We start from the raw sequence: 19186 nt of genomic DNA, 5'->3' as shown, positions 1-19186 counted from the left end.
CTGAGTCCGTTCAGTGAGTAGGTGAAAAGGTCAGTGACCTACATAAGCACCAATTCCACACCTCCATGAAACCTGAACCATAAATGACAGAAAGAATAATTGCCACCAGGAAAGTTTGTAGTTGAATAATTTATGTGGTAGAATAAAAAATAAAGAACAGTTCAATATTATTTGTATTAAGCCAACTTTAGAATAGGCATTTGATTGCACCGACAATCAAAATTCAAAGTTTAAACCCTCAGGAGTAAAAATCCAACAAGGGATATCCCTGCAAGATAAAAATGTAAGTGTGTGTGGAAATTTGTGTGTGTGTGGGTGTGTGTGTGTGTGTCCTCGCTGTTGTCCTTGCCAGGTAAATGTCCATGCGCTGCCCAGCTCAGAGTTACGGTGCATCGTATCTGTCACACTGCTATAAAGTTAGTCCTGAAGCTCTTCCCTGCCTCTCCTCCTCTTTCTATTCCTCCATCCTTCTTCACCTTTTACTCATCCACCTTCCTCGCTCTTCAAACCGTCAAGCTGTCTTTGTGTTGCCCGCGTTTCCAAAGCCTGATGTATCTACTTCCTCTGAGTCAAAGAGTCGATGTTGGTCGCTTAGGTATAATGCAAATCATTGTAATCAATTCCTAATAATAATTAGTTTTCCATATGAGGCTTTCTTTTTTGCAATGTGTAGCTTGTGTATATCACCAACTTTTACTTATATTGTTGTGAGAAAAGCTTCGGTTTCTCTCTGTGTGAAGCTCGTTATTTCTTCTTAGCTTAATTATGAGACACTTTTCCTTATTGCTGTTTCCTGCTCTGAGCTGTGGACAGTTGGTTTGAAATATGCATATATATATATCCACATACTGTAGTTATACAAAGGCTTTACTTTTAAGTCTTTCAAGAGCGAAGTCATTAAATGCTTTGATGGGAAAGCTGAGGAAGTTTTTTACTCTGTGTTTGTGCAGGAAAGTGAACATTTCATTCTCAAGGTTTAACCTTGTGTCTTACTACATTCTGAATATGTATTTCTCTCCTGCATTTTCTTAATGAGCCCGTTATCCATGTCTCTGTCGCTCTGAAGCTTTTCTCTTAGATCTCTTTCTTCCTCCGTCTTTTTGCTTCTCCTTCCCTTCCTTTCACCCCGTCCTCCTGCCAGTTGTGTTGTTGTAATGATCTGCCCCCCCCGCCCCCCCCCCCCATACGTTTCCTGACAGTGTTGTTTGATGTGATAAAGATTTTTCTTCTCACCTGTAAGAGAGAATTTGATGGCTTCTTGTTGTTGACTGACGGACTGACAGGCGGTGACGTACTTGTATGTATTTCCTGTTTCTATTCTTGTCTTTTTCTTCTCCAGTATGTCCTACTTTGCCTGATTCATTGCAACGCACACACAGCCACGCACAAAACAAGGGTAACACGTAACTCGTGTTACATTAGTTGCTTACGGAAACTCTCCGCACTTTCTCCAGAGCAGGTGCATGTGTGAACGCAAATGTCCGTGTGAGAGCTTCCAGATTATCCACCTAGTATAGAGCCTGCAGAAAGTCGTGAGAATCCGATGTGAGAACACAGCGGGGGATTCCCCACTGGATTCACTGCAAGCGAGGGAGGGAATTGTTGAACGTTATAACATGTGACAGATGCAAAAATGAAAAAAGAAAACAAATATCTCCCTTCAACTGCAGGTCATGACTATTGACTGTGTGCTAACTGTTGACTTTGGCAAAAGGACAACAAATGACACACCCCTCTTCAATTGTTGGCTTGTTAGTGAATGCTTATACACAACATATAAGCCAAACCTGCTTGAGAAGTCATTGAAAGTTACTAGATGACATCATAGTGTATTTTTTAATATATATCATAAAATGTCTAGTATAGGCTTAAGGCTTAACCAATTCTAACTTTATCATAAGCATTGACTATTTTTCGAGCTGCTATCATCAGTTCAAAGTGAGTCTGACCTACCTCTATACTTTTTAAAGCTAGTCATACTTTGCAGATTGGAAGTGTCATGAGTAGAGAGGATCCAAACAGTGAAAGGAACTCAACCTTATAAACTGAATGGAAGTGGGTGTCATGCTGAATATTTTCTACATTCTGTAGAACTGGACTCTATAGATGCTAAGCTAAGAATTCAGCCAACCTTTTGTCTATCGAGGGTTTTTATAACAGCCTTTGTGAGTCACACTAAATTGTTGAAAATATATATCACACTTCACTCTCCAGTGCGATGGCTGGAAGTGCAGCGTTTAGTTTATCCAAGCATTTGCCCTCACACCTCATCCAGTTAGCTGCATGTTTCCAGCTGTATCGCTGCAAACATGTCTACACACCAGCTTGTCAGTTTTTCTTGGCAAGTGCATTTCTTGACATTCAAAGTCCGTCAAGACATTTCTCATGTCTCCATGATGCCTGTCACCAGTGAAAAACTCATAATCCAAGGAAACGGGAGGATCGTGACAGAGAGAAGGAGATGAATAAATCTAACGCTGTTTCAGACATAACCTCCAGGAAATGTCCTGACAATGGGGTAGGGGCTTTGTCTGGAGTCTGCCCTTCACAAATGAAGCAAGCAGCAAGAGCGAAGCATTCAGGTGAGGAGTAGCACCTGGGTAGAGCATGCAGGAGGCAGGGCACATTGAGAATAAGGTATAAGGAAAGAGTTTTGGGAGTAACCAAAGAACTCTGTGAACCCAATAAGAAAATGACAATAAGGACGGAGGGACTGAGCCCTTCTATGCATTTAATACTGAGTGGTTACATCCAGACGACATGGATTTATTAAGTCTAATACCCATAGAAGCTATTTTGGATCAAAGCCACCTATCATCAGCAATAATGCCTGTGAGATAACAAATAAGACGCCAATAGTCATATTAAAAACTGAACATAACACGCTGAATCTGAGCCAAATCACCAGAATCAAGTCAGTCTAAAGGCATCCCATGAGCAAGCAATGTAGTATTGATCATCTAAACGAGATCAATCACACTTAGTCCATACTGTATATTAGTCTAACTCTATTAGGCTGTGAACAGAGCCAGGGGTTGGGACACACACAGCGAGCGCCACGGATCAGGAAGTAAATCCTGCGGTGCAGCAGCAGCAGGTGACCTCTCTGCGACCTTTGGCTATTGCTCCCAGGAAGTGTTTGCGTAAATGCTAACGAATTTGTTTTTTGCAGAGATTACAAGAGGGGTGTGTGAGTGTGTTTGTGTGCATGCTCGCTGGGCAGGTGATAATATTTTCTGGGGCAGGTTGAGTTTCAACCCACCGGGTCCCTCTGAGCCTGTTCAGGTTTTTTTCAAGGTGTTTTTGGACGGACGGTTTCTTCTGTTACACCCAAAGGAGCAATGTTCAAATGACTATCAAATGACTGCATCTCGGACTTCCTTTCCTTTGGCCTCCGCTGCAGGGATTTGTAGTTTTAAAGGCTGAGGTGATGGGGGAGGAGGCTTCGTCACTAACTCTTGGTCTGTAAGTATATTGTAGGCAAGTGCAGCCACAGAGAGTGAATTACACTCAGTACCATGAAAGTCATATAAGGGTTAATGCTCTTTTCTCTCGTGAGCAGATTAAGTGAGGGGAGACTGAGTGTGAGAACATCAGAGATCATTGTGAACTTGCAGTCCAGCATGGCTCTGAGAATACATTGTGCAAGAAGTTTTTTATTCACTTATTCACAATTTAAAATGTTTATTTATTAGTGGGAATCATGACAAGTCATTTGGTTTGTAAGTCTTGTCTGTTTATTGTTTCGTGTTCTGTATATTAGTGTGGACACATATTGGGAAGAGTTCAATATACTATGTGTAAAAATACATAGATTTAATTAAATCTTTGATATTTCATATATTGTTTTCTTGTTTGTTTGCTGTTTAACTTTATGAGATAAAATGTAGAATTTCTCTCCTCTTCTCTTTTCTCGCTTCCTCCCTTGTACCCTCTCCTTCCCTTTATCTCCTCTTTGTCTTCTCCTCCTCTTTCCCTCCTTCTACACATTCCCCTTCACCTCCCTGCCCATCCTTTCTCCTCTTATTTCTTCTCATCTGTTTTCTCCCCTCAACCTTTCCCCCTCTCCTCTCCTCCTTTTTCAACTTAATCTACTCCTCATCCTCTTTCTATATCATCTCTTTTATAACTTCTTATAATATATACTTCTTTTTTTCTGTCCTCCACTCTGCTCATTCATTTTCTCCCCTGCCCCTTTTTCATACCCTCCCCTGTTTTTTTCCTGACTACGATCCTGTAGCCAGGTTTGTCTGTCAGTCTGTTGCAGTGTCTGTACATCCTCCTCATCATTTCATCAGCTTTATTGTTGATTTATGAAGCGAGTGTGTTTCAGGGCTAAATCACATTTGTCCTGTTCTTTGGTCATTTCAGTCAACCGAGTTATGTGGTTTTTGATTGTGTTATTGGATTAGTTGGATTTTTTTGTGCCATCGGGTGTTCTTCTCCTCTATTCTTCCTCTACCGGTCGACCACGGCAGTCAGACCAACCTTCGGACGCCTCTCGTGCTGTGTGCCGTCGTGGGGGGGCAGCACACCTGTGCGTCTCCCGAGGGAGGGGGTGAGCAGGTTAGAGAGAGGTGCTTCGTGCGTCAAAAGAAGTAATGATCCAGTTTTGAGAATGTAATGAGTACAGATATTTGTGTTCAAATGTAGGGAGTAAAAGTAAAAAGTCGTCAGGAAAATAAATACTCAAGCAAAGTACAGGTACCTGAGAAATCTACTTAAGTACAGTAAAAAAGTATTTGTACTTCATTACGTTCCACCTCAGCACCCTCAATTCTTCCCCTGTCCCCTTTTTCCCTTCTATTCGCTCTCTCCTCAATCTCCACAGTGTGAAATCCAATTAATCAACATACTGTAACGTCTTAGATAAAACCAATACTCTCCCCCCTTATTCCTCGTATCGATCTGAAGACGTTTCTGTGTCGGCAAAGCAGCCTGAAACAACAGCAGACGGAGAAAAAAAGTTGATTGCACCAAAACACACAAACACTATTGAGAACGGCGATATTGACTAAACGTTATGCAGCGATGGTCTACTTCACTTTCTGGCTTTGGTTCACCTCTCTTCCCCTTTATTTATTTCTTATACATTTATTGCAACAATTATTTTCGACAATTCCTGTCTTGTTTTGTATTGTCTTATCACCCGATTGATTGTGATATGCAATCATTCACAATATATGAAATTGACTGATTGCACCAGAAGCGTAGTGGAGTAATGTTCCTTTCTTTTAATCTTTGTTTTTGGAGCCACAGCAGCTACAGAAATGATGCTTGGTTGCTCCACCACTATTTTCCAGACTGAAATGTCTCAACCATAATTGGATGGATCCCCGTGACATTTTGCACCAACACTCATGGTTGGTGGAGGATGAATCCCTTGACTTTTCCTTGAGTGAGTGAAATGTCTTGACAGATTGCCATGAACACTTTTAAAGAAGGTCTGCAGAGGATTAAGGGTAATGATTTTGTTGATCCCTTGATCTGGTGCCACCAGTAAGTTTGTTCCACCACTTTGGTCCGGACTGAAATATCGAAACATCAACATGATGGATTTGGACAAACCATGGTTTAGACATTTATAGATCACAAAACTGTTGGACGCAGTTCAGTTCTAAAAGTTGGCAGAGGGGACTGACTTCTGTTCATCTACTGAGCACTTTGGTTAAAGTTGGTGTATTTCCACTTGAGAGACTTCAACTGAAACATTTACAAAATGTATTGCCACACCCAATAAGAGATAAAAGTGATGTGATACAAATGACATCCGATTCGACGTTCAGACCCCCTTGTGATGTCATCAAGGCTGAAAGGGGGCGCGGTCACATTGTATAGGAAATGTTGAGGATCTGAATGAGTGACTCAGCTGGGTTCGACCAGGGCTGACTGGAGGTGACTGGGGAGGAGGAAGATCACAGTGAATCGCTGACAGTTATGGAGGGGAGAACAGATTCAAAGTTTGACACCAACAACACGATTGGCTGATTGAGATCATGGCAAAATCTGATGGGATTACCATAATCACTCAACATAGAGTCAAAGAGAATTGAGAATGAACATCTGTTATGGCACTCTTCTTCATAAAAATGATGATCATCTTTCACAGATAGTCTTCATGTTTCTTTCCTGTTATAATTATTTTCCAGGGGCATCCAGCAGCAGTTGTCCAGCTACAGGGAGACGGTGATCCGGCAGGCCTCGGTGGCGGCGGGTTCGGCTGTTCACCGGGACGACGCGCCAACCTGCGGCATCTGCCACAAGACAAAGTTTGCAGATGGCTGTGGGAACCTGTGCTCGTACTGCCAGACCAAGTTCTGCGCCCGCTGTGGGGGGCGAGTGTCGCTGAGATCCAACACGGTAAGTTTACACTCTCTGATGTCCGGTACACAAGGACACTTCTCAATGCAACAGCAAACTTCAGGCCCCATGTTGAATCAAATTCCATTTAAAATGTTCCCCCAAGAACTGAAAATGCGATCCTTCATGAATGTAAGATTTATTGTAGGGCTGACGTATCTGAGTGCATTAGTGTACCAAACTGTATGAACTAGCTGAGGGCAGAGTGAAGATTTTTCATTTTTCTCTTTTAAGTTTTCATTCACAATTTATAGAAAATGATGCTCTACAGAAAACACTGACAAAAATAACTGTATTTACACTCAAGTGAGAGAAACAAAAACCCCATGTCTTAGAGCTGGGTCCCGTGTGAGCCTGTATAATAGTTTTAATGCATCTTGTATAAAATTCTGCTGAAAGGATGAATATAAACAAAGTTTGAAATAGATACATAAATCATAATGGCACTCAGGAGCAAATACCTCCACCAAGGAGCAACAGTCCCCTTAAATCTTCATCAAGATCGAATAATTATTTTCGGATATGAAAATGTCAGAAAAAATATTCTTTATCTCGGAATGTTAAAGAAAAGCAAAAGCAAATCTTGGATCTGCCCTGATATTGGAATTTGTTGATCTGTGCCAAAATGAAATGGGCTCTTTCTTGGCCCATGTTCCATTGTTCCACTAAGTTCTGTGGAAATCTGTTCAGTAAAACCAAACAAAGTAGGAATCAAATCAAATATACTTCATTGTCCACATGGGAAATATTTCTTGGGCCAAAGTGCTACAGTAGCTGCAGAACAGAACATTGTGTAACAAAAAAAAAAAGATAATACTAATAATCTTGCTGACAAACCAACAAACAAACTGTGAAAACTTATATGTGAATATATGAAGAAAAACTGAAATGACTACCAATAACAAATAATGATACATTATTCTATAAATAATGGATAAAGAATGCATGTATTCATTGACATTTTGTTTGTTACTCATTAACTATATTTATGGTAGGTGGCACAAGTCGTTGGGTCACTCCACTATTCAGTTAAAAGTAACAGAGCTGCATGGATCACACTCTCCTGAACAATCAGCTTTACCCTCAACAACGTCATTGGCATACACAGAAATACAAAATACAAAAACTGAAAATGAAAATAAAATGAATTCATGAATTAAAATGTCAGTGTAGTAATACTGAAATATAAACATGATGGCACAGAAAAATTACAATACAATGCAACATAATAAACCTTATGTTTTCTATGTGTATAATAATTGGTTTCATTAGTATTTATATATTTGTTTTATTAAACACTATTAATACACTAATAATACAAAATTCAGCGGAAATTAATCTATACATTAATGTCCAAGAACCCCAATCTGCACTCAGTGGTATAATAAACCCAAACACACTCATGGCCTCACTGCAGTTGTTTAGGTTGTGTGTGTCGGACCAGGCCTCAGGTGTTGGAGCTCAGGTGATGAGCCGTGGCCCATGTGTGTGTGTTTATATGTCCATAAAGTATGCTTTGTGTGTTCATATGCACTGTATGTTAGATCTGTGTGTGTGACTGTGGGCTTATGAGTTCACCCATGTGTGTGAATGTGATCTGTGCCCATGTGTGTGTGTGTGTGTATGTGACCCGAGCAGGAGCTAGTAAAGGTTAATTGGGCATTAGACTGAGCTGTCGACAGAGGGGGTGGTCTCCCACTCTGTCTCGGTGTCCCAGGGGTCCGGAGGTGCCCTATACACACACAGCAGGGTGTGTTTGTGTGTGTGTGAGTCAGTGTGAGTGTGTAGGTAGGAGGTAGGGGTGTGAGAAAGGACATCACCTATTACACACACACACACACACACACACACACACACACACCCACATGCTCTCAAAAGTACATCCTAATTAGTCACTGGCTGACACGGGTAGAGTTCAGCTCGGTGGTCCTGTGTGGTGTGTTATTGGTGGTGCCTGTATTCACAAAGAGATGATGTTTTCTTTACTATTGCTGGTATTTCATATCTTAAAGTATTATTGATATTGAGTGCTGATACGTTGTGACAAATAAAATCCAATTGTGAATTTCACCTGGGTGGTTTTGTTATTGTTCTGTCTGCTCAGATTTACTCTTGAGTTTTCAAACTAAAACGAGATGGGGTTTTTAAAAGTCTGTGGTGGCCCTTTGCGTCCGAAGCATTCGACTTTGACACCAGAGATTGAGATTTACATCCTATCATTTTTAACCCAGAACCTGAAGCAAGTACATTTAGTGGCCTCACTAACACTGCGTTTTGTTGCTCATGGTTTACTAACTTGTTGTGCTATTTAAATAATTGTAACATGTTCTTTACTCTTCACATTACTGGATTCTAAGGTACACGTGTGTAATACAGTGTTTGTTAGTGGTAGGGCTGTAGGATCATGGTCATGCTTTCAGAAATCATCTTTGCTCAAATTGTCTCTGTCTTTCTTTTCATTATACATGGATGGCTGACTGGGCTGCAGCAAGACAAAGTGGTGAGTGCTGTGTTTCTTTTTCTTTCAGAGCTACAGTACTCTGCCTGCAACCCCCTAAGACAAGCCATCTTAATGAGTTCAGACAGTATGTGTATGTGTGAATGTACCATGTATGTGTCTCTCTGTCTGTCCATGTGTCTGTCACTATAAGACCTATGGCTTGTTGCAGCAGCAGCTGCCGAAATGATGCTGATGGTTGAAAGTGTCACATGACATCTGTTATTATTTACTACATCACTGCTAGATCTGTTCATCCATTGTTTTTTTCCATGCTTACTGACATCCTCACCCAGCACGATGCATGACATGCAAGGAAACAACCAGGGCCAGAGAGAGGGAGGTCATTTTAGATTTTCTTCCTCTGTGTGGGAGGAGGTGCCAACAAGCCTGTGTGGATATGGGGAGGATGTGAAGACTCAAGCTCATGATACTGAGAGAATGTAAAACTAAAGACTCATGTTATCTGAATGATCTGTATTTATATAGAGCTTTTACAGTGCACACATTGCAGCTATGTGCAGCACTATCGCTATCACACATCAATCACACACTGTAGAGTATCTGCATGCACAATGGAGGAGCCGGGGATCGAACCGCCGGTAATTGGTTGAAGTGCCTATTGAGCTAAAGTTAACTTACAACTTACAGGTAAAAGTGAATCGATAAAAAATATTTTCATTAGTACAATTTTACTAAATGTCTATTGCCCATAACCACATTTTAGTTCTCTATTTCCATAAAACACTTAACTCATTCTTATTTAATTCTTTGTGTTTAGTGTTTGGATCCATCAAGCCCATCAAGTCTTAGACGTAACAATGTCCATGGGACAAGTCTGTTTGACACAGTGAGCACAGTATCGGACAGGCAGGTGGATACCGGCTGGTTCAAAAGCCTAAATCAGGGCACGGTCACACATATGCGGATGTGAAGAGAATATTGCAGATCAAAGTTTGTACTGTTGAACTCCACGTGAAGCCAAACTGTGCTTTGCTTCGCCACAGGAAGTGAATGTTTTATTCGCGCTCTTGCTCGCACAGATTTGAAGTTAACAGGAGACAAAGCTTGTCTCTGGGCCGTCAGAGCTGTCCTTATCTGGTGTCTTTCTTGGTTTGTGTACTGGTCTGCTCTGTGGCTGAAAAGAAGACTTCCTCATCATCATGTAGTCTGGTTAAACAAGAGGTAGGCAGAATCATCTGATAGGATACTGCAGGAGAAACATTCCTGGTGGACACGCTTTCAACACCTTCCTCTGCTCGAGTAGTTGTGTCAGGTTGAGAACCTTACTTGGCCTTGGCTGCCTTCCCTCAGGGCAGCTGCCAAACTGGCACTTTGATGATACTTGGCTGGGTTTGAACGCCACGGCTGCCCAAGAGTGCTTTGGTGCGCTGAACATAGCAGCCTCGCTCCCTTTCTAAAGCTTGGTACAATAATCATTAGCTCTAAAGAAGAAAGTTCTGGCAGAATGGAGCCTGGTACCTGTATAGCTGGACAGCTGACCGGCTTTGAGTTTGACATGGATTCGTTTAATTACTTGAGGATTGATTAATCTTGCTTGACACAGTGGTCCAAACGTACAACGTTACTCTGCCTGCTGTTTCTGCTCCACGCAAACTAAACATTCAAAGATAAAGCGGAAAGTGTTGGCAAGGGTTTTTCTGGTGTTAGATGATATGTAGTCGATCAGTGTGCTCTATATTCCAAGATCGTTTTTTACTGCTTTTGATTAAGTGGCTTGAAACTGGGTTTTCTTCTGTCAGGCAAAGTGTGTCTTATTAATTCAGAGAAGTTAACACAATTAGATATTTCAGATGGAAACCCAAATGCTGAAACAAATTTATAAGTCCTAGAAATTAACAATTAACTATCCTAACGTACATAGCTGGATCAAGTGTTGGAGGGATGAGGGCCGATTCTGTTATTGTGTGTTTACATCTGCGTAATATTTCATGCATCAGCAGTATGCTGGTAAACCTGCACTCTTCTGAGAGCAAACAATGGAGGGAGATAAAAAGCAGTTTTGAGGTATTTTTTGTTCTTTGTGTGATTTAATATTCACATTTCATTCTAGTTTGAGGCAGTTGTATTGTTTCACATTGAAATTTTAATTCCTGACCTATATGTTGCAAACTTGAAAGGTTTGAACTTGTATTGTAGGTCTTGTTCATTTTAAAGACTTATTTACCAAGTGGATGGTGTATTGTTTAAAGAATAAATACAAATGATGTGAATTATACATATTCAGTTTGTAGTTGTTTGTTACATTTTATTATACAAAGTTAGAAAAACAATATCCAAGTCAAGTCGGATGTTACATTACACATAGAAGAACGATCCCAGTCTTTTTCACAGGGCGAGGCATGCAGCTTATTACCTTAAGATCAGATCAGTACTGTCACCGTGTATTGGCTGATACCCAAAGCCCAGGTATCAGTATCTCCATCCATGGAGTCCTGGAGTGTAGGCCGTGCTTTTCCTCAGCTTTATTAGGATAACGTGTTCTGACATCAACTTAAATACATGTTCAGTTTTGAGTCTATCCAGCATTTACATTAGAATACTTCTCTTGCTGTGTTGGCTGACTTCCCACAGACTCCTGACATATTACGTCATTACAATTTGAACTTTAAGACTCATAATGTAATAATACAAAGAGCCGTTCTTTGTGATTGAGATGCTCAGAAGAATAACAGTTTTACATTTGTTTCTTTTGAAAGGATTTTGTGTATGTGAAAAGTCATTATAAGGTAAATTACCTTATTAGATTATTTGATATATTAGATTAACCACACTTTGTGATTTTATCTTAAACAGCATATCATATTTTTGGGCAAATACAAAACTTGGGCATCCAAATGTTGCTTGCTCAGTGGTACATAATATTGTTCATAAAGTCTCTGATATGCATCACATATGTTCTTGCTCTCCTCCAATGTCACCTCTGCAATAGCTTAGCTGTAATTCTGTCTTCCTGTCATCCTACCACCATGTACGAACTAGCCGAGGCTAACTGTTGTTACTTAAAAAAAAGACCATCCTTATCAACACATATGGAGTTCACTACACAACCAGCTGTTCTGCTCAAGGTTAAGGTCTGAACTTTATTACAACAATTCTGTTTCCACAAGTTTTCACTGACATGAGCTTGTGTGTTTAGTGTGTTCATTGTGTACTGAATGAAGTGTGATGAGTGTGCTGCCATGCTTTTCAAAGAACAGTTTTGAAATTTGATTGTTAGAGTTACAGATAAAGTTTTAATAGGCATAACCATAGACAGTGTGTGGTGCAGGCTGGCGTGTAATGATATTCAGGGCTCATTATCTGCAGCGATGGCTGAGCTCTGGTGGAGTGATGAGTGTGTGTGTGTGTGTGTGTGTGTTTGTGTGTTGTACTGATGCCAAGTGTTTCTCACAGAAAGAACCATTTTTGAAGTCTTGATTCCTCCTCTCATGGGAGATTATGAAGAGAATTGTCCGTTACCTTCTCTCTTACTCTCACTCACATGCTCACTTACAGCTCTCCTCTAATAGTTTTGTCCACGGCCATATTTCTTTGTGTTTGTGTGAGGGGGGGTGGATTTGGTGGTTGTCTCTGTATGGTGGCTCTGTCACTGCCTCAAATGCAGTGTCAGCTGATTGGCTGAGACGATCAAGTCATCACCGTGGTCATCTCTGTTTTTTATCAATATGGAGTGAAACTAAAACTGAGGACACCAACTCAAAGTGCTTTTACTTGTCAAACATGCTGAGGTGTAAATAGTAACACAATAAGTTGCTGCATTGCTGCTTTGCAACATTTGCTACAGAGCCATTGTTATTTGTCACAGGTGAAAATGTCATCGTGAGAATGTTTCAATAGGAAACGATAGAGAAACAAGAGTGGCACTGAGTCTATTTGTGTTTCCAGAGACAGACATGACAAGTACTGTATAGTTTTATTTTTCACAACTCATCATTACAACCGTTGGGAATCTGCTCTTATGGAAGCAGATAGGCTATTTACTTGATAACAGTATTCTACAATATGTTCTACACCTTTCTCCACTTTTGTCTCCAGTGGATCAAAGTGGATCATTTGCACGTTGTGGAAATGAGGCGAGGGGGAAGTAACATCCTTTTGGCTGATGCGGGACAAAAGTAAAAGTTTGGGGAATTACCGTACCCTCTACGTACCTTCACTAAGGAGGTTATGTTTCATCAGCATTTGTTCATCGATGGAACTTGGTGGAACCCTTGACATTTTGGTGCAGAAAATGGAAATTTTGTGTTTTCTTTTCTTTACACATGGAAGTTCATAAAGGTCATTAATCTGGGGCATTAAGGTGCATACAGTAATTATAACAGGGGAGCATTACACTAGTCTTCTGTGTGTTACACAGCTGGAGATGTAGTATTTATGTAAGCAGAAATTAGTTTTCTTGGCTTTGTTGAAAGTTAAGAGGAAGTGAGTAATTTACCACCATCAATGTTTGGCTGAATCCATAATCTACAAAATGTAGCATCACTTCTTTTCATGGAACCTTTACTGAATAGAGTTTTTCACCCCGCTCTTGGGAGGAAACTCAATAAGCGATGTTGATGCTAGCACTATTTCTGGCGTCCTCCTTAGTACCTTCACACATGTGTTCTATGAGAGTGAGAATGTTGATTTATCATGTAAGTGTTCATTTATTTCACCATCGTCTTAATGTAATAGCTGTGTATCACACACGTTGCCCTGGGGGAGGTGTTTTTTTGAGCTGAGAGACAATTCTGTGTCATGCCTGTATGGATTTGTGTCAAGCATCAGAGATCCACAGACTCCAACACAGAATCTGAGTGAGGGACTAACCATCAGCTGACACGACTACCTCTGAATGAAAAAGTTAGTCTTGCACCCTGAGAGGAATGAGCTATCAAATAATGGCAAAAATACCTCAAAAATAATCTTACTATTTGTCTAATACTTGTGCAAATATATATGTATTGATCCGAGCCTACAAGGAATTATGGCTTTGTGCTGCTTTGTGTCGGGCTGCGGCATCGTAGAAAGGCCTGAGCGATGTGTCATCTGCTGTTAACGCCACAGCGCCTCATGATTACTATTGATCGCCAGTCTCGCTAGCTGCGTCCCTTTCCATGTCCGTCTCTCATTGACTGGTCTTGAGGGGGCCATCGCTCTCCTGGTCGTTGCTGCACACTCCCTCATGAAAAGCAAACGCAAAAAGCAAAGACTGCAGCTGACACACAGGGGAGGCACATTTATATGCTTGTGTATGTCTGCACATAAACTTCAACATACACATCACCAGTAGGCATATATATTGAGATGGTGCTCAGTCCTGCTATAAGTGTATATTTCACCAGTAAACTAAAGGTTATTAACGTAAGTCCAGTGAGATTAAGGTTTCTGATGTGGAGAATGATTGATGGAAATTAAATTAAAACCCAATTAAACAAAATTTGCTTTCAGTGCTTAAAGGTTCAGTGTGTGAGATTTAGGTGAAAGGGAACTATTGGCAGAAATTTAATGTAGAATAATCCTCATGATGTTTTCATGAGTTCATTTCATCTAAATTGTATGAACTGTAGTTTTCTTTACCCCAGAAAAGACCCTTTATATTTAAATACTTTATATTCACACTGAGGGGACCCTCTCTACGGAGGCCGCCATGTTTTTTACATTAGTCCAGACTGGACAAACTAGCTTACATCTAGCTCCGGCTCTGGATGTGAGTGATGTTAAGCAGGTTGTAATGCTCGGGCACGGTACACCAGAGTTACACAGTCCAGTTCCAGACATCCAGGGTACGCTACGGCAATGACAGACATGAAATTTACCCCATTATAGGTTTTTGTACTGTCAGAATTATTTTCAAGCTGCTTTTCAAGTGACAGTACACACATATATGCTCCTTTTGTGTTTGTTCAAGTGTTTTGTTAAACCCTTGCGGTAGCTGATGGAAATAATAACGTTAATCTCTTCTTGTCTATATATTGTGTGTATGATTGTAATTGTTGTATATAAAGGGATTCTGCAATAATTGAAAATGACAGTTGAATTATGTTCTGGACCTTAAAATGGTCAAAATCGATGTCACTGAGTTTGTTATATTCTGACTCTTGGTCATTACAATGCTTCTACACAGGAGGCGTTTCAGCTGTGTCTTCCGGTCATTCGTCTTGTGTGCAACTGATGTAACAGATATACTTTGTTTTAAATCAATACAGCGCTCCACACAGGCTGCGTAACAGCTCACGTTTCACTCACTCTAATAATACTAAAAGTGACCAGAAGCACATTTTCACACTCCACTCCCAGTCTATTTCCCTCCGTTTGACTCATGTCACTACATTGATTGTGTGTTGGGCTCTGAGCGCTGCTGAAACGCAGGTGACCTGCGCTCATTTACTCCACTGACGGAACTGATCAGGTGCTGTAGCTCCATTTACATGCTTTCACACATGCATGCACACACACACACACACACACTTTTCACTCTGTGTCCTTCCCCCTCTCTCCATGTCTCTCACCTCAAGCTTTCACTCACACAGATCTTTACAGGTGTTTGCTGACTAGAGACATTTAGTGGTGAAAAAGGGAAGTGCAGCATCCTGACCCCATACACTGCACGACAGGGAAAGATGTGGGTAAGAGTGTGTGACGGAGGGTGTGTGTGTCTGAAAACACACTGAATTATAAACCCATTCCTACTGTGGGAGAGGAGTGTTAAAATATCAACCTTAGCGTGCACACACACTAAACGTGCGCTCCCATTGACCAGATGATAATGTGTCTGTGTGTTTGTGTCAGGGAAAATGCATGTTACATAAATTATTTACAGTATTGATCAACTATTTAACTCTATATTTGGCTCCTGTGTGTGTGTTTGTGTGTGTGTGTGTAAAGGCCTATTGTTTGTGTGGATTAGTGTTACTGTACAAATGTGCCTGGGTGCCTCCTCATGCACTTCATTGTGTCTGAGCCCTGTGTGCATGTGCTTGTTCGTACTGTACGTGGATGTGTGCTCGCATGTGTGTGTGTTTTGCTGTGGGTGCTGTGCTGATATAGTACCTCATTAGCTGCTGTGGACACAAATCTCCTTTGTGGCAGTCTTTCATCCTTAGCGCAGGATTTATAGACGCCCTTGGTTACGGCGCCCGCCTCGCATGCTGCCGGTGCCATACGTCAAGCTGTCATTGGCTGATGCTACTTCCTGGTCCCGCCCCTCCTCCCACTCTCTTCCCCATCCCCAAATGAAAGTGATATTTTCCTCATCCAATCGCTGTGTATAAAGATGGACTACACATCGCCAATGGCTCCTATTGTGCAAAATAAAGCCAAAGTGCCCGGGATAAGGCTGCTGCCATCTTGCACTGGTGATGTCATTTGGAGTCACAGTTGTTTACAGTAGTGATTAGGGAGTGGAGTGAAGTACTGCCCCCATCACAAATCAATCACAGCTGTCAATCAAGATATTAGATCTGGAAACGATAACTGGAAAGTGAACGCTTGATCATATATCCTTGTCCTGTTCAGTGGGGATGGCAGGAAGGTTAACAGTGGCTGGCAGTGTTGCATGACAGCGTGTCACATCAGAGGTCCTTCAAGGAACTCTTCATTTTCATTGATTTTGGCGCCTCTGTGGACAAAAGAGGTAGTGTTTCAACTGTCACCTGTCGTGAGGATATAACATGAGACGAGGACTGCATCAGTTTACTCTCGTCAGACCACTGTGTCTTTCTGCTCCAAATACAAACTGAGAAAAGAAGACCTGGGCACATTTACCAAAGTGTGACAAGGGGGCGTTCAACTGCTTATTGCACAATCTTCACCTTATTTGCCTTATTTTTGCCTTACTTTTAATTTCTTATTTACTGCTTTATTGTATTTGATGTACATTTTTGTATTTTGATGGCTGGTATTCCTGAAAGGACAGCATAAAAATTTCCTTGCACAGGGAAATGTCTTTCTCCTGTGCATTTGACAGTAAAAACCTTCGAATCTTGAATCTTCAAATATCACAAAACACAACATATTTATATAAAAATAAAGATAGATACATAAAATATGAACCCATTTGTCAGTCTCCAGATTAGAACTGATTTAACATAACCACTGCGTATTAAATACATTTGTACAGGTACAAGAAATCCATACTTTCCCCTCCTCTCATGGGCAAATCGAACATCCCACCTGAGAAAATACCAAGTCAGCACTAAATCTAATAGCAGCAATCCTCGGGACATTCATATCTTTCTCCACATTTTTGTCATATTTTGCATTAAACTAGTGAAATGGTCTTCCTTTAAAAGAAGAATATATTCGATTCCATGCTGTCGAGTTTACTTTGTCCCAGATATTTTCAGTTTTGGGATGTAAATGCAAAATGTCCCAGTAGTTGCATTTGTGACGCTACTGTACACATGGAAACTTTCAGTAAATGGAACACGTCATTAACGTAAAGATCAAATAATATGGCTAACAGACGGAAATAATAAACTCACAGAATCCACAGATTTCCTCTTTCAGACCTGTCTTGTAGAGTCTGTCTCAACTCTGACACTGTGACGGTGAAAAAGTGAAGGCAGGCAAACAGTTTTAGGAGGAGCTCACTCTGTCTCACGTTGAGTTCACCTATTTCTCATACTGTACAGTGTGAATGATACACAACTGGCTAACTCTCTCCAGGAAACAAACACTTAGCAACACAAACTGTGAGGTTTCACACACACACACACACACACACACACACACACAGATGGACACACGCAGATGCTGTAGGATGTAAAAACAAACACACACAGGGGTTTGGTGTCCTAGTTTCCATCTGTGGAGAAGCTATTCTCTCCTTCTGGCTCTCTCCTTCACTCACATACTCATCTCAGGGGGGGTCTTACTGTGGTCATGTGACACACTGCTGCTGTTGTTGCAGTGCGTGTGTGTGCGTGCATGGATGAGAGCGAGCGTTTTGCATCTGCATGTGTGCATCGCTGCTCACGTGATTATATTTGATTATATGTATGCTTTTGTGCGAGCACGCAGAGTCTGCCTCTATGTACAGTATGCACATCCTTTATGTGCGTGTATTGTATTTCTGTGTGTGTGTCAACCAACTGTCAGGCTCTGCTCTCTGCCTGCCTACGGTTCCTCCTCTTCGGAGCTTTTTTCACCATCAGAGTGTGATCTAATACAGGGATTACGATGGGATTAAGTGAGTCTCTTATAAAATAACAGCTCATAGCTCCATATCGCCCCAACACTGGCCATTTGTTCTGCGGTATCAACAAACTCTAACAACGTCTCATAGTGGTGAAACCCAATAACTGCTCCGGCAGGGAGTGAAATGCGCTTACGCTGGAGTACACCAACAACAAGATAGAGTGGTGTGATAATTACCTGCACCGTGTATTACAAGCAGCGCATTTCATTTTTTAAGCACATAAACTAATCCTATTATTTATCAGAACTGATATATTCTACATACCTACAACCAGAACCATTAAATGCAGATGTTTGGTCTGGATTTATCATAAGTAATATACCTACTAGTCCACAAACATCTGTCTGTAAGTGGATTGACTTCACGTTTTGCACACGTGTTATTAATGGTGCGGGTAAGTGCAGTGCTGAATTTGGTGTGAGTTGAAGAGAGTATACGTTTATTATCAATGAAAATTGAATTAAAATGCGACCGGTGCTCTGTCGCAGTCAGAGGGGGAGGGGCAGTGGGCCTCCTGTCTGCGGACCGAGTTTAAAATTTCTTATTCTACTTCCGTGGATTAACGACAGCAGGGGTCTGTAACTGGGTCAAACCGCGAGGCACAGTCGGCCTCAGATCATTTTGATAACTTGATTATTTTCGTGACACCATATCGGACTGACACACATTCACGGGAGTCGCAGGTGCTGATCCTCGTCACGGTAACAAACATTCACAGGGTTAGGGTTAGCTTGTCAATTTGTCTTCAAAGTAAAAGTACAAAGTTGCCGCAATGCTTTATATTGAGTTGAATTACAGTTTTTACTTTGAAAAGTTGTGGACTTGGGTCTTGAAGATTTAGTCAATTAACAGACCTGAAATAGCTGACATGCAATGTATTACAAAATAACTGCAGTTTCAGTAAATCCTTAATACGAAGAAAATTCAGTTTCATTTCATGAAAAACATTGAATGTAAAATTGTCACTGTAGATAAACACTGTACGATGAACACAAAGTTTTCCAACAACACTATTCCCCATAGACTGTTTATCAAAAGCTCTGCACACAACGTCCAGCACACAAGCAATCAAAAGTGACAGTATATGGTAGAACAGTTTGAGGAGGACTCACTTTGCTATTAGG

The 19186-nt window shown here is 41.0% G+C and overlaps 1 protein-coding gene across 33 annotated transcripts in view; it reads left to right on the top strand.

Moving 5' to 3' along the window:
* Window positions 1-19186, top strand: part of rims1a (regulating synaptic membrane exocytosis 1a) — an 88685-nt gene that overhangs the window by 16763 nt on the left and 52736 nt on the right. For 32 of the 33 annotated variants that reach the window (XM_069538483.1, XM_069538482.1, XM_069538481.1 and 29 more), the window contains exons 3-4: window positions 6150-6360; window positions 8849-8860. In XM_069538483.1, coding sequence (XP_069394584.1) covers window positions 6150-6360; window positions 8849-8860 — 223 coding nt within the window. The remainder of the gene's footprint in view (window positions 1-6149; window positions 6361-8848; window positions 8861-19186) is intronic. The other variant, XM_069538480.1, reaches the window with a different exon arrangement.

The sequence above is a fragment of the Paralichthys olivaceus genome, chromosome 14 (assembly GCF_024713975.1).
Source record: "Paralichthys olivaceus isolate ysfri-2021 chromosome 14, ASM2471397v2, whole genome shotgun sequence".
In the NCBI taxonomy this organism is placed as follows: Eukaryota; Metazoa; Chordata; class Actinopteri; order Pleuronectiformes; family Paralichthyidae; genus Paralichthys; species Paralichthys olivaceus.
Note: the sequence above shows the minus strand (reverse complement) of the source record. Positions and strands in the feature narration are given on the sequence as shown.